Source organism: Lytechinus variegatus, chromosome 8 (assembly GCF_018143015.1).
Source record: "Lytechinus variegatus isolate NC3 chromosome 8, Lvar_3.0, whole genome shotgun sequence".
Lineage (NCBI taxonomy): Eukaryota > Metazoa > Echinodermata > Echinoidea > Temnopleuroida > Toxopneustidae > Lytechinus > Lytechinus variegatus.
The window spans coordinates 4,502,164-4,524,306 of NC_054747.1; the positions used below are offsets into that span (position 1 = coordinate 4,502,164).

At 37.7% G+C, this 22,143-nt stretch overlaps 1 protein-coding gene across 1 annotated transcript in view; it reads left to right on the forward strand.

Annotated features, from left to right (window-relative positions):
• LOC121419860 overlaps window positions 1–21,194 on the forward strand; it is a 28,395-nt gene extending 7,201 nt beyond the window's left edge. The window contains exons 4-9 of the mRNA XM_041614324.1: window positions 3,009–3,296; window positions 5,009–5,029; window positions 8,249–8,512; window positions 11,493–11,582; window positions 12,003–12,115; window positions 20,424–21,194. Coding sequence (XP_041470258.1) covers window positions 3,009–3,296; window positions 5,009–5,029; window positions 8,249–8,512; window positions 11,493–11,582; window positions 12,003–12,115; window positions 20,424–20,672 — 1,025 coding nt within the window. The 3' untranslated portion in view covers window positions 20,673–21,194. The remainder of the gene's footprint in view (window positions 1–3,008; window positions 3,297–5,008; window positions 5,030–8,248; window positions 8,513–11,492; window positions 11,583–12,002; window positions 12,116–20,423) is intronic.
• Window positions 21,195–22,143: the final 949 nt, after the last annotated feature.

Consider the following 22,143-nt stretch of genomic DNA (forward strand, 5'->3'; position numbering starts at 1 on the left):
TTTTTTAGTGCTTCAAAAATTGAAATATAAAGTGACCGGACACACCATCTTAATTTCATCCCATGTACTTAAGTGTACTATTTAGGTGTCTATTAGACGCCTATTTACATAATCGGGGTTTGCCTTGTAGTTTTAGCTTTTCATTCTCAATAATGGTTGTTTTCAGGGTTTATTAGTTCTAATACATGCACTTGTACACATGTTTCATCTTGGTTTGAGAATTTTTTTCAATCAGCTGTTCACAAAGTTAAACAATACCTTTAAGCGACCGTAGTCCAGACGAATTATTTGAACTAAGCTAATTTATCCTACTAATTGTGAACACTTTAAATTAGAAGAGTTGTTGAAGTCAATATTTAGGAATATTACTGCTTTCACAATTATTAATGACATTATTTACACCACAAGAGATTAATACATCAGTTAGATATGGTAGTTATATGTTACGTTTATTGGGCGTCTGTTGGGATTGTGGTTTATATTGTAGTTTCAGTTTGAATATCCTGCATATGGAGACTGAATTAGTAAATCTAGTGGCAGATCAACGATTTTTATAAATATGGGTAACCATTGGGGCACATGAAACTATTCTATTTTTGTAAGCGGAATAGAGGTTCTCGTTGAAAATAATTACGTCCATTATTCGATTTAATTCAATTCAATTTGTTCTATGTCATTTTCAACAGAACAAATTAAAGTGGTCGAAAAACATTGACAATGACATTTTCAAATGAAATGTATGTACACTATTATCAGATTATCTTATTTTTCCAGAAGTGAAGCAAAATAAAGTATATAAAAGCAAATTATCATAAACATTATATAGATCTGATAAAATGGAGGGATCCACCAAAACGAAAAATGCTAGTAGTGTGTGGACCCCTCTTGCCTACGAAGACGTACACAGATGTGACAGAAGAGAGAACACACTATAAAAATATTGGTTAAAATGGCTCCATGAGTGTTATTATGTGTCCAACCAACATTGAGCATTTATTTTGGGCATTTTTATTTATCCAGTGTAATGAAAATTTTGCCCATTCTCAGTAATTGCTGCTTATTTTTTTTAAACCTTATTGGACTGGACGTACATCACTACCCTACAAGATCTGCTGGACTTTTCCATTTACCTAGAACGAGGACATTATTAAAAAACAAACTGTTCATATCTTCTGGTATCAAACTTTGGAATTCACTTCCGCAAACTTTACGAAATAAGCCAACTATTCATAGCTTCAAAAGAGCACTTAAAAGAAAACATAACCAATAACTATAACACTCACATCATTCATCCTACTTAGGATATCTTGTGGATCTTCTGTTCTTCCAGATTCCCCCTGCCTTTATTTCGCTTCTTTTTCCGTCTCCTTTCATTCGCTCTACCTGTGCAGATTTCTTTTACTCTTTTTTGTCCTTTGTTTTGTTGTTGTTGTCGTCTTTTTGTTTCAATTTGTCTGTTCTTGTAATATTTCGTCTGTCTTGTTTTGGTATAACTTTTTGTCATGTCTTGTTCTTGTACCGTTCTGTCACGTCCTGTTTTCGTAACGTTTTGTCTTGTGTGTCCTTTTCACTTTTTCTTCATTGTTTATCTCGTACTTTGGAGAATATGTAAAAAGAATATATTTAACAAGGACTTACATATAATTTTTACAAGAGAGATATGATGACTTGTATATTATATATATATTGAACTTCAACAAGAACGATATAATTTGTATATTACACACACACACACACACACACACACATATATATATATATATATATATATTGTTTTTTTTTGCATTAATATGTCTTATTTATTGAAGGAAACCTTCAATAACAACCTTTGCTTTCCAGAAGGTTCCTATTTCATTTCAAAATGTTATATTATATTTTGCTTTGCTTTTTTTCAACTTTGTTGAAATTTTGGAATGAATAAATTCGTTATCAATCAATCAATCAATCAATCAATCAACCAACCAACCAATCAATCAATCAATCAATCAACCAATCAATCAATCAATCAACCAACCAACCAACCAACCAATCAATCAATCAATAATATGCTTCCCGCATTGGATAAATATTGCCCCATATCATCAATAATATAACATGCCCCACACAATCACCCTCGTGTTGGCTGAAAGCTTACCCAATATTTCTTTACAGTGCAGCAGAAAAGAAACTGACCAAAACCTGATCTGCCATGAATTTAGGATGATAAGTCTATACAAATGTACTGTATTTGGGACGTGTCCGTACATCTTTATCAAAAACAAAATTCATACTCTGTCGAAATCCATTCTTATACAATCCCTTCCCTTCTGAAATAAGATATTTGGGATCACTAAGTATGGAAGGTAGGCCTAATGTCATTTTTTGGAAAATAATAATATTTTTTAGGTACTGAATTATATCCTTGCGTATATTGTTTTTGTGTTGGTTTGGTTTATCTTACATTATTAATTAAGTGCATCTAATTAACGATTCTAGGATGATCATGTTCATAGGCAGCAGAAGCGGGGGGGGGGGGGGGGGGGGGGAAACAGGCCCCCCTAAATTTGAGGTGGGGGGACGGCCCCCCTAAATTTGTTGTTGAGAACCTTTTTTTTTTTTGCTTGTCAATTTTTTGTCATGCGTCCCCCTACCTGAATTTGTTGCGGTCCCCCCTAAAATTTGGCTTGATAATTTTTTTTTGCCTGTCAAAAAATTGTGGTTGGTAACCAAAATTTCATGTGGACCCGCCCCCCTAAATCTTTTGCCTTCCGCCTCTAATGATAATATTTTACGATCCTTTTGTCGATCGGCCTATCCATAAGGGCAGTTCTTTCTGACTGCAACCCGCTTTGCAAAGTCATCAATCTCCGCATACGATGTTTATGTAGTATTAGATTTACTATTCTTATGTAATCTATTTACCATTATGATATTTACTGATTTGCAATGTTAATGCAATGTGAAAAGAAAAATCGAAAATTGAATTTAACTGAGCAAAAAACGTATCTTCCGTATTTCTACTTGAACAGATTTACCAGAAAGTCCCTCCAATTCCGCCAACTGGATTTCCTCTGTGACTGTGAACTCGTTCATAGTCACGTGGGTGCAGGGTGCTTCCGGGGGAAAACCCCAAACCTTCACAGTGACCTACTGTGAGGTCTTCAGACCGGACGAGTGCTCGGAGATTTCCGGAATCATACTGACTCGTGTCAGGATCGACAACCTTCGGCCTTTTACGCTGTACGACATCACCGTGAAGAGTCACACTGTGTTTGGATTCAGCGAAGATAACGAGTTCGTACAAAAGTCAACACGACGTAAGAATGTCATCTACATAGACCTTATGTATTGACGTCATCACGCCGCCATCTTAGAGGCTGAAGCTATTGCCTTGCATGTGTTGGTGATATGCGGCTGGTGCATCTCTGACAACTCCCTTTATGCATATTCTTATATCCTCTGAGGGATGGCACTATGCGATTATGACGTCACATGCGTAAGGTCTATTACCAAGCTTTCATTTTTTTAGCGAGGCCCATATGTCTAAGAGTGGCACACCAGGCCGAAAAAACTAAAAAAGTGCTGTTTAATTTGAACAAAATTGAAAGGATTTGATAAATAATTGAACTAGTAATTGCATTCAAATCTATCAATATTTTCTGAATTAAACACTGTAAAAACTGTGGTGTTAAAACTGACAGCAATTGGTGTTAATAGAGGACCACACCCTGGTGTGTTAAAATAATACCCTAGAGATTGAATATAACACCAAAGAGTGTAAATGTAACAACCATAGGTGTTGTAATCCACCTATAGGTGTAAACCTAACACCACCAATTTAACACCGGTGTAAAATAACTGGTGTGGTCCTCTATGTACACCAGTAAACACCACAGTTTTTGCTGTGAATGTATTAAGTAAAATAATTAAATGTGAATGCCGTCATGAATGCGAAATAGGCAGACTGACGATGGTGTATCCCCATTTCCTTTTTCATATCTTATTTCATAAAATTATGATCAAGTATTTTCATGCAAATGTGTAAAACCTGTCTCCCTTGTAGAAGAAAGTAAGGTTGATGTTGAACAATAAAAAATCAATGTTGGCTTTTATTTGTAATATTTTTTTTTCTAGAAATTACTGATGTCAATTGTTCATTTTATATTTGTTCAGATATGATAAGAATGAAAATAACTTAAATACATCGAGTGCGCAGATTTTTTCTCTTTCGTAAAAGGCAACATCTGAGACCAAGAAGGAATTCAAACAGTTGTGTTTCGTTTATGTAATTAAATTACTTGCTTTCACATAATTTAGTTTCGTGCTTTCATTTGCAATAAATATTTTTTTATCAGTTTTTATAAGAATGAAAACAACATAGAACACCACTTTCCTTTCCTTAAAAAGAAAACTTATGAAACAAAAAATGGGTATTCATACAGTTGTGTGATCATTGCGCACGATGAAGCCATGTAGTTTTAGGTTTTTATTCGTAATTGAAATTTTCTGAAATTACTAAAAAGTAACAGAAATAGCAAATACTGTGAATTATTTTTCTCTTCTCTTCCTCATCTCCCTTTCTCTGAGAAAAGCAATAAAAAACATCTCTAGCTACTAGCGTACGAATGTGTGTGTGTGTGTGTGTGTGTGGGGGGGGGGTGGTCTTTGGGGCACCCCCAAACAATACCTTCAAGACCAAAACACACACAAGAAATAAAAATACATAAATAAGCAATGAAACATAAAAGGTAAAAGCCGGGGTACAATTTAAAAAGACTGTCTGTTTTTTTTATTTCCTTGCTCGTGTCTATGTAAAAATCCCCCAGTAGTCCATTGAGTTCTTCCTTTCCAGTTCTAATAATATTGAATGAAATTACTCAATATCATGCGTGTAATGTGTCACTGAAATTGAAACTATACATGTATTGCTTCTCCGGTTAGGAAGTGAGGAAATGATAGTTTGTCTGCCGATGGGATCCCCTAGAAAATCCTAAATAATCGTTTATATTGGTTTCTCTTTCAATCTTAGCTCTGTCACCTTCGGAACTAGGTAAGTGTAGTACCTCTACTATAATATGAAATCATACAAGGAAATTAATATATCCCCTTTGTGTCAGTAGCATGGCCATTAACTACAGCCTTGTTGTTTTGAATATGAGATTAATATTTGATAATGTAATAATACCATAGGTGGATGCGGAAACCCCTCTCTCCGACAAAACATTAAAATAAAAAAATCCAAGTGTTCTTTAATCCATTTTTGCCATGTCTGAATGTCATAATGAGAATAATAGTCATAGACTGGCAGACATATCCACAATCGTCACATTTGGCATTACTTTATTATAATCAATTTACTTACCTGTCTTCTCCTACTCATTAAGACTGATATTTTTTATGGATCCTGCAGATTTAACAAGCTTTGCTCTTTTATGTAGGTTCCCTCATATTTCACTCTTTTAAATTGTCTTTAATTCCAAGTCGCTATTTTCTTTAAGTTCAATTAAGTTTAAGGCCTTGCCTGATTTGTATTCTCATGACTTTTCTGATATTGTTTTCATATTTTTGTTTGTACTTGTGAAATATGTAAAATAAAGTCAAATCGAGCCAAATCAAATCTGAGGGAATAGCAAATGTCTACTTACAGTAACAAAGGATAAGTTCTAAACTCACAAATTCTGACTAAAGCATGAAACATTCACGATTATTAGTTTATGCCATAAGATTTATTTTACATATGGGAGGTAAATTTATAAATGACAACTGATAAACTTTAGAAAATAATGCATATTCCTCTATTAATGGTACATTAATGTGGCATAGATTACCCAAAAGATACATTTCAAGGGTCCACAAGAATACATATGAGATTTAGAAATATTCAAGATCAACGAGATAGTTCTAATTGGTCCAATACCATGGTTATATTTCTCCAGAAATGAAAAAAATGATAAAAAGTGAAGGGAATAGAAATTGCCTTCTTACCCCCTTCTATAGGAATAACCACTAGCGTAACTACGGGGGGGGGGGTGGGGGCAGACCCCTGACGAGTCACAACCCAATTCAATTCAATTCAAAATTTATTGATTATAATCACAAACATGGTGGATTGTTCTCAAAATTATACAATGAAACACAAACAGAACCAGCAAGGGAGGTATCTCTGTCCCCCCCTGACGAATTTGAAATGGAAGACCTTTTTTTTGTTTGTCATTTTTTTTTCTGGTACGAGTATTTGTGGTTGAAGACCTTTTTTTTCTGGGAATAACTAGTGTTCCCTTACCCCCATTCTGGGGATATAACTGGGGACTTGGCCACGGAGGATTATATATTGTTACTAGGGTGCTGTGACAATGCTCAGCGCCCCAGTAACAATGGAATATACGAGTGTTTGGTACCGCAAAAACGTAAACTGTCATCGGAGTAAAATCGCATGAATGACTAAGGTGCTAAAGTAAAACAATATATAGTTTTAGTCCTTCATGCGATCTTACTCCGATGAGTGCATGTCCGAAAGGCTTCAGTATGTCCGTTTTTAAAAAAAACAACTACTCCTCCGTGGACAGGACCCTGTTCTTGCCCCTTTCTGAGGGAATAGCAAATGTCTTATTACCCTCTTCTGAGGGAATAGAAAATGTCTTATTACCCTCTTCTGAGGGAATAGAAAATGTCTTATTACCGTCTTCTGAGGGAATAGCAAATGTCTTATTACCCTCTTCTGAGGGAATAGCAAATGTCTTATTACCCTCTTCTGAGGGAATAGCAAATGTCTTATTACCCTCTTCTGAGGAAATAGAAAATGTCTTATTACCCTTTTCTGAGGGAATAGAAAATGTCTTATTACCCTCTTCTGAGGGAATAGAAAATGTCTTATTACCCTATTTTGAGGGAATAGCAATTGTCTTATCACACTCTTCTGAGGGAACAGCAAATGTCTTATTACCCTCTTGTGAGGGAATAACAAATGTCTTATTACCCTCTTCTGAGGGAATAAAAAATGTCTTATTACCCTCTTCTGAGGGAATAGCAAATATCTCTTTACCCCCTTCTGAGGGAATAGCATGTGTCTCCTCACCCAAATTCGAGGAAATAGCACGTGTCTTCTTACCCCCTTCTAAGGAAATAGCATGTTTCTCCTCACCCCCTTTCGAGGAAATAGGCTCCCCTTCTGAGGGAATAGCGAGTGTCTTCTTGCCCCCCTTGTGAGCAAGGTTCTCCTCACTCCTGTGATCATTGGCGGCGGATGTAGGGAGTGTCCACCAAAGATTTTGGGATGGACACAGGAAACAAGATTGACAAAAAAAAGGTTATCAACAAAAAATTAAGGGGAGGGGCGGACCCCCATCCCCCATCCCCGCTTTCGCCACCTCTGCTTGTGAGGGAATAGCACGTTTCTCCTTACCCCCTTCTGTGGGAATAGCAAGAATCTTCATACCCATTTCTGAGGGAATAGCAAGTATCTTTTTACCCCTTTCTGTTCGAATTGCAGGTGTCTTTTAACCCCTTCCGAGGGATTTCATAATCTAGTGTACATGGTATAACCACCCATGGATCCGCTCTCGCTTGCCCCTCCCCTGAGGGGCAATCGAGTTAATGCCAGACTGGAACTTCTTCTGGACTGACACCCACTATTTTGAATGACTGGTTTGAACGTAAGAAGAATAAAAACAATTCAGATTTAGGAAACCCTGGAACTTCCTTTCGTTAACCAGCGTTAGTATTGTTATTATCCGTAGAAATGATAGACAAATCATCCTCTTTTAATAATTATTGTCTAGAAGAAGAAGAAGTTTAAACTTAAAACAAATTTGTGTTAATGAAAGCCCCCCCATAAATAAAACTAGAAATAGGGAAAATGTTGGTGATGGTTTGATGAAAATTCATCAAGTAAAAACGAAGTTGTGAATTTTCGAAGTGTTAATTTTGTGATGTCACAGACTAGCAGCTCCTTATGTCGTGTGATGTGAATTAAAAAAAAAGCAATTTTCTAAAAAAATATTGATATGTAAATTTGAGGGTGAATGTGAAAAATGCTTTTAACTTTTTGTCATCATGTTTCATTATAGAAAAAAATGAATTCATGATGTATAGGGAGTTGCACGCATATGACGTCACATAAATGACAAATTTAAACTGTCATAACCTTCTTATTCTTTGATGATATTTAATCAAACCTTCACCAATATTTTTCTCTATATACTTTTCCGTTATCATTAAACCATATTTAATGTCAGGTTGAAATTCTACTTTGATGGAATTTCTGTTACAGGAGTCGAAGGCGTTTACAGCAGCCAGCGCGGCGGGAGCGTGGATGTCCAAGCGAACAGCAACAGTACTACTCTCCCAAACGGTCTCTGCTTTCATCTCATCGACCAGCAGGCACTCAATCAGGCCGACGCAGCGGCCCAGGACTGTGTCGGCGTCGGTGAATACCTGATTGTTCCACGCGGACGGTCATGGAAAAATATGGCGCTTGTAAGCTACGGAAACGGTGTGTCCAGCGAATCTTCGAAGATTACAGGAGCGGAAACAGGTAAAAGTTACCGTCATCAGTCCATCCCAAGCCAGAAACAATTAACAAAAACAAAACAATTGAAAAGCAGGGCCCTGTTTTTTCATTAACCTGGTGTGCTGGTTTAAATTCTACAAGCAAAAACAAGGAGGGGTGGGGTTCGCTACAAACATGACAAAAGGAAAAGGTCCACCAGGAAAAAAAAAAAAATGACACACTGTAAAAAATATTGGGTAAAACACCACGAGTGTAATTATGTGTCCAACCAATTTTATGCAGTATTTTACTCAATGCGGGAAGCATATTGTCCAGTAAGGTTAAAAAAATAAGGAGCAACGGGCAAGACTTCCATTACACTGGATAAATAAAAGTGCCCTAAAGAATTGCCCAATGTTGGTTGGACACATAATCACCCTCATGGAGCACTTTTACCCAATATTATTTAGAGTGCAAGCAAAAAATGGATAATAATAAAATAAGGGGGGGGGGGGGCGGTTAATACGAAATGATGCTCATTTAGTCACGAGAAATTTGAAAAACAAATAAAAAAATATTAAAAGGTGTTAAATTTATGTTATTGAGCACCTACCAGATTTCTAGGGAGTGCTGCCTATGGTGAATAATACGCAGCACCCCAGCACATCCTCTTCCCAGGACCATGGTGAAAACAATTAAAAACACATTGAAATTTGATCTGCCACATGATTTCATCGGGGACCAATGGGTTCGCTTGACATCCTACGCCTACTCCTACCAGCCAGCAGTGGCTTACCTTCAGTCACACCATTGGGGGCACCAGCAAAATAACTGAGTCACTTAGTTGCCAGGTATACTCACCTAATAGAGACATTTTAAGGACAATGCCATTAAACGGATATGTATCTCACTGATCAAATAATGCGAGCGCGAAGCGCGAGCTGACAATTTTTGATATTCAGACCTAAAAAGGGACCTTATAATCAAATTCTTGTAATTATGGTACGTACCATTCTCACTAAACAATGCAAACGCAAGCTGAAATTTTTGTATATATTGACCCCAAGCAGGAATATCTTACATGTTTTAAGGACTATTTTTTTAAGGAATCCATTAAGAGTATACATATCTCACCATAGTTATGTAATGCGAGTGCCAAGCGCTTGCCGATTTTGTGAGAATTACATCTGAACTAATTAAGCACTTTTTGTAGTCATTGTAATCATGATTATCATACGCATCTCACTAATCAAATATTGCGAGTGCGAAGCTGAAAATTTAGATAATTCAGACTTCAAGTGGGGGCATTCGAAGGCTTCTTTGTAGGAATTCACTAAGACCATACGTATTTCACTAACCAAATGATGTGATCGCGAAGCACGAGCTGAAAATTTTTGATATTCAGATCACAAAAAGAGACATTTTAAATACTGATTTTAGGAATTTATGGAGAGCAGACATATATTACTAATCCACTAATGCGAACGTAATATTTTATATTAAGACTTTATGTTAAGACTTAACGCTATGGTAATGTTTTATATCAAAACTTTAACATGGAGGAATCACTTTATATATCACTAGTTTATCTGTCACTACATCAAACAATAATAACTCGAAGTGCTAGGATATATTTGGTGTATATTGACTAAAAAACGAGGGGTTTTAGTACAACGGGATTATATATCTCATTAAACAGACAATGCGAGCACCGGGAACAATGAAGACATAAGCCATGAGCAAATTATTTTTCATAAAGTTAGGATGAAAATGTTTCTTATGTAATATAAGATAACATATAAAGTAACATTGTAATGAGTAATAATTTCTTTTTCCCACTACGTTTCTCTTCCTTTTTCCCACATTTTCTCCTTTCCCTGTGCCCCCATGCCCCCCGTAGTTACTCCACTGCCAGCCGGTGTGTATTATGCTGTCCCAATTAGTTCCGATTGCATTTTACCATGGCAGTTTAGGTCAATAACTCACATTAAGACCAATTGTAAAATCTTCAATTGGGACAATTGGTTTCAATGGGAAATAATTTATACCACCAATTTATCTGAATGGAAGACAATTTGGACCAGTTGGTTTCAGTGTGGAACAATACATTTATACTTATATTTGGTTTCAATTGGGACTTTAAGAGCAAAAGCCAATCGCGGGAATGCTTTTTTTTTTTTTTTTACCTCATTTGCAGATTTGCTTTTTCTATAAAATATTATTACAGTATATTTCAAACGCAAATAAATTTTCTTGAGGGAGGTATGTGTTGTGAATTACATACGTGATTGACTTCATTACAATGTGTATTGAATTTGATGTTACGGCAACTAATCATGCTAATAATGGCTAAACCAACACTTCCCACTTTGTCTCGTTGAAGGGGCATACTAATTTGGATTATTTTTTTTCTCTCGCTCCCCTCTCTCTATCCCTCTATATTCATTGGAGTTCACCTTGCGATCTATATCTCAATTTCCCCCCTACATATTTTTTTTTCGACCGGTCTGACCTATCTCCCTTATAACTACTTTGTGCCACCTGTTTGTTTTGTCCTGATCGGTCCCCCTCTTTTCTATTCCACCTCTCATTCCATCTCCTTCATTCTTTCTGTATCTATCTGTCCCTTCACTATCCCTCTTTCTCTCTCTCTCTCAGGCACACGTAATGCACCCATCGTCACACACAGACACGTGGGCCCTTTAAACGCACGCACAACTACAACACACCCGCACAAACACAAACCATCCCAAAACGCACACACACAATTCACGCCATATATATATATATATATATATATATATATATATATATATGTATATATATATATATATATATATATATATATATATAGTCTCTTTCTGTTTCACACAAACACACCCTCATACACACGCGCACACACCCTAATGCGCATTGGAATAGATTACTTCTAGGTAGATATCGCTCTATAAATGCCCATCATTTCTATCATAATCCGTCTTTTTCTCTCTTTTAACTGTCGTTTTTATTATTATTGTTGTTACAGTAATCGGTCTCCCAATCATCATTGGAGCCTCTGTTGGAGGCGCAGTGCTTCTTTTAATGATCATAGTGGCCATATACTGCATGAGGAAGGGTAAGAAATCTCATTTTCTTATAGGTCTACTCATTTGAAGGGGAGGGGGGGGGGGCTAAATACATTGAGTAAGATTTTACCCAATTTGGGGTAGAAAGGGAACATGCATGTTTGCTGGGTATTTTTGTTTAGCCTATATTGGGCTATTTCAACGCAACATTTCGTAAAATTTGCAAATAATTTTACCCAACCAACATACATGCTCCGATTTTACCCAATCATTGGGTTAACCCTTTTTAGAGTGTAGGTGATGATTATAGTTGCTGCAGTGGCGGAATGACCAAAAGAAAAGTTTATTGTATAGATTATGGCAATAGGACCTACATGTACATGCATAATTCGAAAATTATATCATATTTCATATTGTCATTTTCGTTTTGTTCCTTTTCTTATCTCTTTTTTTTCCATGTATCGTTAAAGGTCGTTCTTCGATGGAAGTGGGAGCGAACCGTCGGCTACCCCCTCAGCCGCAGCAAACTCGCCAGCCACCAAGGCGTGACCAAATGGACAGCGTGCCAGGATACGAACCACCGGTAACTATAATAGACAAATCCCACTTAAGAGCAATGTAACTTATGATAGCCATAGATGGGGGTTGTTACAACCGATAATTGGGACCTTTCGCAATCATCACGGACGCTAGTATTAGGGTCCCCTAACACAAAAGTTAACGCTTAATCATACACTTGATTTTTAAGATTGATTGTGCATTACAGTCAATAGAATCAAACGTAGAAAACTGCTCTACGATCAATGCTAAGCTTTGTGTAACAGGGGGGTTACAGGCCCTACAAATCTGCTTTTCGTGTGCAAAATCCCTTTCCGCGACACCCGTACCGCATACATGCATGTATATTACGACTGATGGCTGGAGATATTCAAAATGCAGGACCTAAAATAGATTTATGACATGGATAAGAAAGTGGTTTTTCAAACAAATCGAGAACATATTGAGTGAGGAAAAACTTACTGAATGAAGGCTTAAATATAGATCATTACAGTCCATCGAATCGATATTACACTTAATGTGGATTATTGGTGGATCACTGGCAATTGATTTCATGGATAAGATCAACCTCTCCAGCCGAACATTTCGCATGCGTTGATATGTACACATCATATGCGATACCTTTGAATTCGTTTCCTTTTGTTTCGTTTGTTTCTTTTGTTTACTCCTTATACACAAACGATATGCCTCTCGCACACGATGTGAGGGGCATTATGTTTTACATTCCCCAGAAATGGGGATTAGATTCAAATTCCGGGGGGACCACTTCCATTGATGAGTGGATACCAGGCACGACCATGGGGTTTCGATAAGTACCCTAAACATGCTAAACAAGTGAAGCAATTCTTTTCCAGATTATGAAAATGCATCTCTTAACAAGTATTTGGCCTGTGAAACCCTACAAGTATTGAATATATATCCCTTTATTCAGCATTTTAAACATCGTTTTGACACCCTTATAACGTTACATAGGCCTATATACGTAACGTACCTGCCCACTCTGTCCCCCTTTACGGGTGGTCGCTACTGGTATCCACTAATCAATGGAAGTGGGCCCCCCGGGCGGCCTCTCGAGCTCTAGGAGGAGTCAAATGTGGCTTTGGAAAGTCGTCCTCAATCGGATAAATCGCTGTTACCATAGTAGCAACCAGAATTTTGCACACGAAACGCATATTGAATGTTTCCGTCGCAGATGCGAAACGAAAAAAAAATCTCATGTCACACAATTTGCATTGCAGGACTGAGTTTTACGACCATGATGACGGGCCCAAAAAGTCCCTTCCAAAGTCAACTACCGTTGTAAATAAGCGTTCGCGTCCTCAAACGAAAGGTCGGGAATGTCGCACCAACGCATAATGTCGCAGCAACGCATAATGTCGCAATCTGCGACATTATGCCAAGAGCGTCCGACGCATAATGTTTTTCTAACGCATAATGTCACATGTCGCAACGCATACTGTCGTAGCAAATCGTCAACGCATAATGTCACATGTCGCAACGCATAATGTCACAGCGGTATTTTCTTCAGGACTCGAGCTACAGATATTGGTCTAATAACGACTTGGTGTACTCTCATTTTCGTCCATGTCCCATTTGGTCTAACTTCAGTTGGTTCGCTATCACTTTGTCTAAATTCATTTTGGCTAACACTCATTTGGTATCGTTGCCACGGGTCCATGCAATCACCAATAGGTCCAATCATTGGTTCTAGGACAATTACTCCACGGACAATCACCTTTCCGGACAACTAATCCCTGACAAGTTTACCCACCCGAGGACAATTACCCCCTGGACAATTACCCCCTGAGGACAATTACCCCCCGAGGACAATTACCTCCTGAGGACAATTACACCCCGGACAAGTACACCCTGGACAATTACCCCCCCTCCTAGACAATTACTCCCGGACAACTACCCCCTGTAAAACTACCCCCGAGGACGATTACCCCCTGAGGACAATTACCCCCGGACAACTACCCCCTAGGGCAATTTCCCCCCGGACAATTACCCCCGGACATTTACCCCCTGAACAACTACCCCCCGATGACAATTACCCCCGGACAACTACCCCCGGACAATTACCCCTTAGGAAAATTACCCCCCCCCAGGACAATTACCCCCGGATAATTACCCCAGAGGACAATTACCAACGGGAACAATTACCCTGCCCCGGGGACAATAACCCCCTAGACAAAGGGAGTGCACAGAGTTATGGCCTAAATTGTAAAATTACAAGGCGTTCTTGTGTATATTATCTTTGCATATTTTTTTTTTTTGCTTACTGTATGAAAACTAAAGCCACATCTTAATCTGGAATGTGCACCAATTGTTTCATAATTCTTAGCTTCTTGTTAGATGAATTGTTTTAAAATAACAGGTTTATAGGTTCTTCTTGTCAATAGTAGTGTTGATGGTTTGCGTTACCGACTTTCAATATTTCTACCTGTGAAGGTGTCTTTTTAATGTTTTATCTATTTTCCTGATTTTTTCCTGAAATTAAACCCCAAATGAATCAAGAAAAAATCAGATCAGTTGGAATCAGAGAAATTAGGCATTTGTGATTATTATGTCTAATCGTGTCTTTTCATGAATGTTCAATTGTTCTATGAAAACTTAGTATGTGGGCCAGTTTACACATTTTCTGATGTACATATGCGTAGCTATATAGCGCAAGCCCCCACCCCCATTTTTCATGATGCAGAAGGCATTGCTAACAAAAAAAAGAAAAAAGGCGGAAAAGGAAGAAAAAATATGAAAAAGAAGAAAATGAGAGAGGGAGAGAGAAAAAAGGAGAGAGAGCGATATAAGAGAGAAAGTTATTAACATAAGATAAAGTAGAAAATATATTGAAAACCTGTGCCACCGACCCAGACCATTATAATGGTTCACGCCCGGGGGGGGGGGCACTCAGTATATAATAATGTGCCGCGGAGGGGACCCCCATTTTTACACTCAAATTTCCGTTCCAAGGCATAGCATCTTTGTCTTATTGAGAAAAAGAACAAAGAAAGCCGCTCCAAGGCAAAACATTTTCTTCTTATCGAGAAAAAAGAAGAAAGAAATCTGCTCCAAAGCTTGTCATATATTTCGTTACGCCGTTCCGGTCGCATTGATCTGCTAGAAAGAGCTGCAATTTTGGTGAAATGCGGCCGCAGAGCGCTGTCCGACCATCACCTCTGCGCGAGCGCACCCGGCGGACGTGCCGCCGGGCTAGCTACATCATGCACGCATGTCCGTTCCACAGGGATGCATCAGCACTGACACGCTAGCGATCCGTTCCAAGGACCCCGTTTTTTGTCTCGCCCGCGGCACACCCCTACCAATTTTTTGGTCGAGTGCCCCCTTCCCCCCTGCGGTTCACGCTTGATTCGATGCCAGAGAGAAGGTGGGGGGGGATTTTCCGGGGGTAATTGTTTGGCGGTAACTGTCTGGGGGAATCATTGTCCTCGGGGGCATTTGCTGGGGGCCTTGTCTGTGAAATAATTGTCCAGGGGGTGATTGTCTGGGGGTAATTGTCCTCGGGGGTGATTGCCCTCAGGGAGTGATTGTCCGGGGGGGGGGGGGGGGTAATTGTCCTCGGGTGGGTAAACTTGTCAGGGATTAGTTGTCCGGAAAGGTGATTGTCCGTGGAGTAATTGTCCTAGAACCAATGATTGGACCTATTGGTGATTGCATGGACCCGTGGCAACGATACCAAATGAGTGTTAGCCAAAATGGATTTAGACAAAGTGATAGCGAACCAACTGAAGTTAGACCAAATAGAACATGGACGAAAATGAGAGTACACCAAGTCGTTATTAGACCAATTGGCTATTAGACCAAAAGGTAATAGACGTAATGATATTGGACAAAATGGATATTGGACCAACTAAAAAAAATACAATTAGACTAAATGATAATAAACACAACGGCTATTAGACCAACTGGCTATTAGATGAGATGGTAATTAGACGAAATGGTTATTGGACTATGTTGATAGTTGACTAACTAATGGTAGACGAAATGATATCAGACCATGCGATAGTGGGGAAAAGGCAGTAGACGAAATGGTAATAAAGCGACAAATATCCATACAAAGAGTAATCCTGATTTCAAAATAATTTCATTCTCTTTTTCGTGTCTCAAAATACTCAGTAAAAGCATGTTTTATATCTTATCTGTAGCTCGAGTCCTGAAGAAAATACCGCTGTGACATTATGCGTTGCGACATGTGACATTATGCGTTGACGATTTGCTGCGACATTATGCGTTGCGACATGTGACATTATGCGTTAGAAAAACTACGACATTATGCGTTGTCTGCGACATTATGCGTCGGACGCTCTTGGCATAATGTCGCAGATTGCGACATTATGCGTTGGTGCGACATTATCGGTTGTAACAGGGGTTACCACTGCGCTCTCAGCCAATCAGCAATGAGCAGTGGCGTAGCTACGGGGGGGCCTGGGGGGGGGGGCACGTGCCCCCCCTGAGATTTGGTGTGCCCCCCCAGGTGCCCCCCCAGAAAAAATTGGCAGAGCAAAAAAAAAAGGGAGAAAGAAGAAAGAAAAGGAAAAGAAGAAGAAAGACAGAAGAAAAAAGAAAAGGAAAAGAAGAAAGACAGAAGAAAAAAGAAAAGGAAAATAAGAGGAAGACGAGTGAATGACATAATGTGAAGGGAAGACTTGCAATTAAAAAAAAAAATTTTCATGTTAGTATATGAAATTTTTGCTGTCGCTTCGCGCCATAATTGCCTGTTCTATGGGATTCATATCCTGCTGATGTGGAGCAAGTTTTGAAGTCAATATGCAAAACATATTTTAGCTCGGACATCGAACTTTCATTATATTTTTTTTGCATTTACAAATTTAAGTGCTCTGTAAAATTTCTGTTTTATGGTCTACATATCAGCATTTTAAGCTCACGCTGCGTGGTCACATTGTTTGATTTGCCAAGTTCATATTGTCTACGTGTATTCCATAATGTTCCATTAAACAAATGTATATTCAGAATGCCCAGATTCTAAATCTAAAACATGCGCGATAGGGCCTGCATGTTCTTTATTTAAAATGTACTTAATCCAGTTTTACATCAGAATATCAATAATTGTCTGCTCACGCTTCACGATCGCATTATTAATGATACCCAATTGACTACCAGTATATCCTATTTATGACTTACAAAATATTAATAGAGTGTCCCACTTTTAGGTCTAAGATCTCAATTTCCTTCCTCTCGCGCTTCGCGCTCGCATCAATTGTTTAGTTACATACCTATCCCATTAATTAACAAAAAGTGCTTAGAATGACCATTTTTTTAGGTCGGAATTTCAAGAAATTTGCTCGCGCTTCGCGCTCGCATTATTGAAATATATACCGTCTTCGTGGGTAACTGTAAGCAGTCCCTAACAGGTCCCTTTTCGATAATGCTAGAACAGTTGATGAAAATTTCTGTTCGCGCTTGGGGGTACATACAAATCTTGTTCAGGATCACACATAACATTGCCCAGAAAATTAAATTTTCAGGAAAAAGTACATTAAAGTAAAAAAAAAAATCACTCGCGCTTCGCGCTCGCATTTTTTATAAGGCTTATGAGATTATTGTATGTTTTATGTTGTTATATAAGAATAAAACTAAGAAGTGACTGATATAGGTGAAGATAATTTCGGGCCCCGTCCCCTATTGGCGAAAGTCGGATCCGCCCTTGTGGACACATACGCACACACAGGAAAAATGGCCGGTGCCCCCCCTGAAAAAGCAAGGACCCCCAGTGCCCCCCGGGAAAAAAATCCTAGCTACGCCACTGGCAATGAGCTATGTGCGCGTATGCATATTTCTTTTGTTACGAATTCTGGAAGCCCTCCAGTCATGGCCGCCATAAGACCAAACAACACTCAATCCTAATTCGTCTATAGACTAATAATTATACGGCCTTAATACGTAAATGAAAGGGCCTGAGTGTTTCCCCTCGTTGCTTGTTCAAATTATTATTATTTTTTTTAATGAGCCCTCTCAATAGGCTTGCAGATGTTTGATGGTCGGTACCGGTAATATGATCATGATTTCTCTCTCATCTCAGTGGCGTACAGATGGGGGGATGGGGGTACGACCAAGACAAAAAAATGAAATGAAATAAAATAAAAATAAATGGAAAGAAAAGGAACGAAAGAAGGGTGAAATGTGATATATTTTTATGAATATTAAGTACAAATTTGTCACAAAATTGGATTTTCGTAGTAAAAATGTTGATTTTTTTTCGCTCGCAACTTTTGACAATTTTACGCGATAAGTCATATCTAGCTCCCCCAACATTTTTTTTTAGCTCATTACGCCACTGCAGTGGCGGATTCAGGTAGGGGCACATCCGAACTGCCCCCCTCCCCTTCAGAGGCAAAAACGTAATTTTCTTGGAAAATGTGCGGAAGCGAAAACATTTTTTTCCTTGTCAGAACTTTACGAACATCGCCATCAATTGTGTGTGAAGACCCTATTTTGTAAAAATAAAATCTGAAAAATGCCCCCCCCCCCTTTCGTTAAATTAATAAGCATGGATTCGCACACTGTTATATCTTCGTTTTTTTTCAATTTGTTTCCCCTCCACAGGGATTTTATTATTATTCAAACATAACAAGATATCTTTTCAATGACAAATCAAATTAATAACAACGAAATACAGTACAACAGTAATTGCAACAAATATATAAATTTAACTGTCAGGTTCACATAATAGTAAACAATTTAAGAAACAAGCGAGGAGTAAATGAACAATAATATTCATATGTATAATTGTACATGGAAAGGGAACTGAACAGATCACCTCATATAAACATGGCACGTAACTGAAACCATTTCTTTGTAAACTTTACCATTTTACAATTTGACTCTGCGATATATTTTTCATTCTTGAAATAGTTCTGAAGTGCAAATTTGATATTATCAAAAACAGGTAATTGATGTTTTACTCTGGAAGTGTAAATCATTTGCCATATCACTATCAATAAACAATTTAATGCATGATTACTTGAACCTCTTAAGCCAAATAATTTTTCTTTATTAGAGAAAAATATTCTATTTCCAGTTTTAAGAAATATCCATTGTTCAAACTTGTCCCATATACGTTTAATACATGTACATTCACAAAGTAGATGAGTGACTGTTTCACGGTGTACATTACAAAAAGTACATTCTTTTTGTTGAGCTAAATTGATTTTAAACAATATTTCATTTGTATATAAAATGCGTTGCATTATTTTGAACTGAAACCAACGTAAATTCACATCGGTAGTACAACTGAATCCAATAGAGCAATACGACTGCCATTGCTTGTCATTCATATCGAATATACACTTCCACTTAAGAAAACTTTTACACTCCATTTTTCTTTTCTTTTTAAGAATCGTATAGATGTGTGAACAACCTTTATCATATTTCATAACAAGTGCTATTGTATCAGGGATAATAGGTTCTTGGAACTTCTTTGGTTCTTTGTTATACCTTCGTTGTTTAAAAAGGGAAAGGGGGCACAACATCTCAAATATTCAACAACGAAGTAGTCGAGGAAAACGATGCAACTTGGATAGATACGATGTTACGATGGCTGTTTTTGCTTGAAGCCCATTTAGATTAAAATGGAAGGATCTGGTAATGGAATTCTTTGGGCTAAGGGGCCCGATGCAGAAAGAGTTGCAATCAAACGCAACTCTAAAAATCACGCGCAACTTGATTTTCAACCAATCAACAGCGCGCATTTGGGACTTGCGTTTGAACGCAACTCTTTTTGCAACGGACCCAAGACCTGATAAATTCAGTAATTTGTAACTTACAATTCAATCTATAATTCAATTGCAGCCGACTTGTTATTATTGAACTAAGTGAACTTTCATGAGGGCTTTGGAATGCTCTTACCGCTTATTTTCGCGACTCTCCAATACTTTCCATTTTCAGACTAGATTGAAAACTATTTTTTAATGAGTAATAAATCAAAGTGATGTTTGTTATTTGTTATATCATTCCTTGATATTTGTTACATTATCGTCCTTGCATTTTTCCTTTAATTTTCGGTAGTCCTAAGTTTATATTATGTTGTACCTTGTTCATTATAATCCAACCCATCACCTTATTTATATTTGTTTATGTATCCGGCGCTTAGAAAAAAAAAGATTACTATATAGGCGCTTTGTGAATGTTGTTTTGATGTTATTATTATTATTATTATTGTTATTATTATCATTGGTATTTATTATTATAATCATTGTTATTATCATTATTATCATTTTTATGATTATTTTATTACTATTATCATCATCGTCATCATCATCATCATCATCATCATCATCATCATCATCAAATTGCAGTCTTACTACGGGATTAAGTACCAGGAGGTGGGAGACCAACCTGACAGGGTTAGCCCAGTGGGTGACCTCTACGCTACCCACCACTCCTACCAAGATGCCCAACATCCACCGGAAGGACCATCAGAGATACCACTGGAGGCTCGGGGCAATGGCCTGTATTACAGCCGTAACATCGCCATGGGTAACAATAAAGAGGTCACCGAAAGATACGGCTACATGGAACCGTCTAGGACAGATGCTACCAACTGAGGATAAAGCCCTCCCCCCGAAGCCAACGTGTTCTTGAGATCATTGGGTTTATCCACCTTTTTATTGTCAACATTTTTAATTAAAGAAGCGAAAATCTTTATAGTGATATATATTGTATAAATTTTAACTTGAATATAGATGAAAAGACACATTTTGGTATGATTTGGAGACTCCTCAAAATTTAGACCCAATATGACAGGTTTCATTTATAACGTTACACGCGTAAATGCTGTCCTCACTCTAACATTGGAATCTCTGCCCCCCCCCCCGCCGCTTTTCCAACGTTGGCGGCCTCGTCAACATTGAAATCTTTACCGAAGGTTATGTTTTTTTAAATGTCGTCATAACTTAGCAAGTTTATCGACTTAGTTCATGAAACTTGGACATCAGGGCAATCAAGTATCATTGATCATTTCGCACAAGTTTTAGTTCGCATGGTCAAAGTCAACTGTCATTTAGGGTTAATGAATATAATATTTCTTTATCATATGAATGGTATTTTTTTGTGAATAGTCATTTCCCCACAATCAGCACTGCTGCTATATTGAATGCGTAATGCAGGCAAGACTGCCAGAGGCGTTTCACTTGTTTCAATAAACGTGTTTAAAATGGAAAAAATGACCATCTGATTGTGATATTCTGTATGGTTAGCCCCCCCCCTTGACTTTCGGCTTAGCCCCTCCCCCTTTCAAAACCGCACCTGTGCCCTGTTTGTTACACAATAACAAGTTTATCAATTGCCGTTTTGTCTTAATTCATCCAGATACCAGTATTTACCATGTCTATGTAGACTCTAAAGTTATTACATTGTGTATATATCATATTGTGTGTATACTATATCGTGTATTGTGCATTTTTGTCGATAAAAGAAAATAATGGTTTATTCCTTGTACACTTTACTGTCATGTTTACGTTCAGTATTGTTTTCGCAATGAATTCCTGCTATGTTCAATTTTTAGAAAAATAGATTTTACAGAAAAAAAATTACAGAAAAAATGAGTCGATCTGTGAATTATTATCAAGGACATTCTGCAGTGCAATGTAACACATTTTAACGGATTAGGTCTGATAAAATGGGGGGGGGGGGGGCTTTATGACATTCTTGAGATTTTTACACCACATACCAATTTTATGTAACTTTACACAATGCATGTTGTATAAAATTTAACAGTGCAGTTAGATGACAGATATTTTCTAGACCCTGCTGCAGGATTTATGATTTTTTTTAATAAAGTAGAAATTTTATAACAATGTAATTATTTTGTATTCTACCTTTAAATGAATAAATACGAATATATGAATACACGACGGGCATAGTAAAGAGATTCCATGGGACATGCTTATCCATTAAAGACCTATAAAAGGCACACTCTTCTTGCATGATGTATGTGTATTGGAGGGGACTATACGTACTACCTTGGTAATATGGAGAACTAGGCTGTCTAGATAATACTTGAATTCAAATTATTAT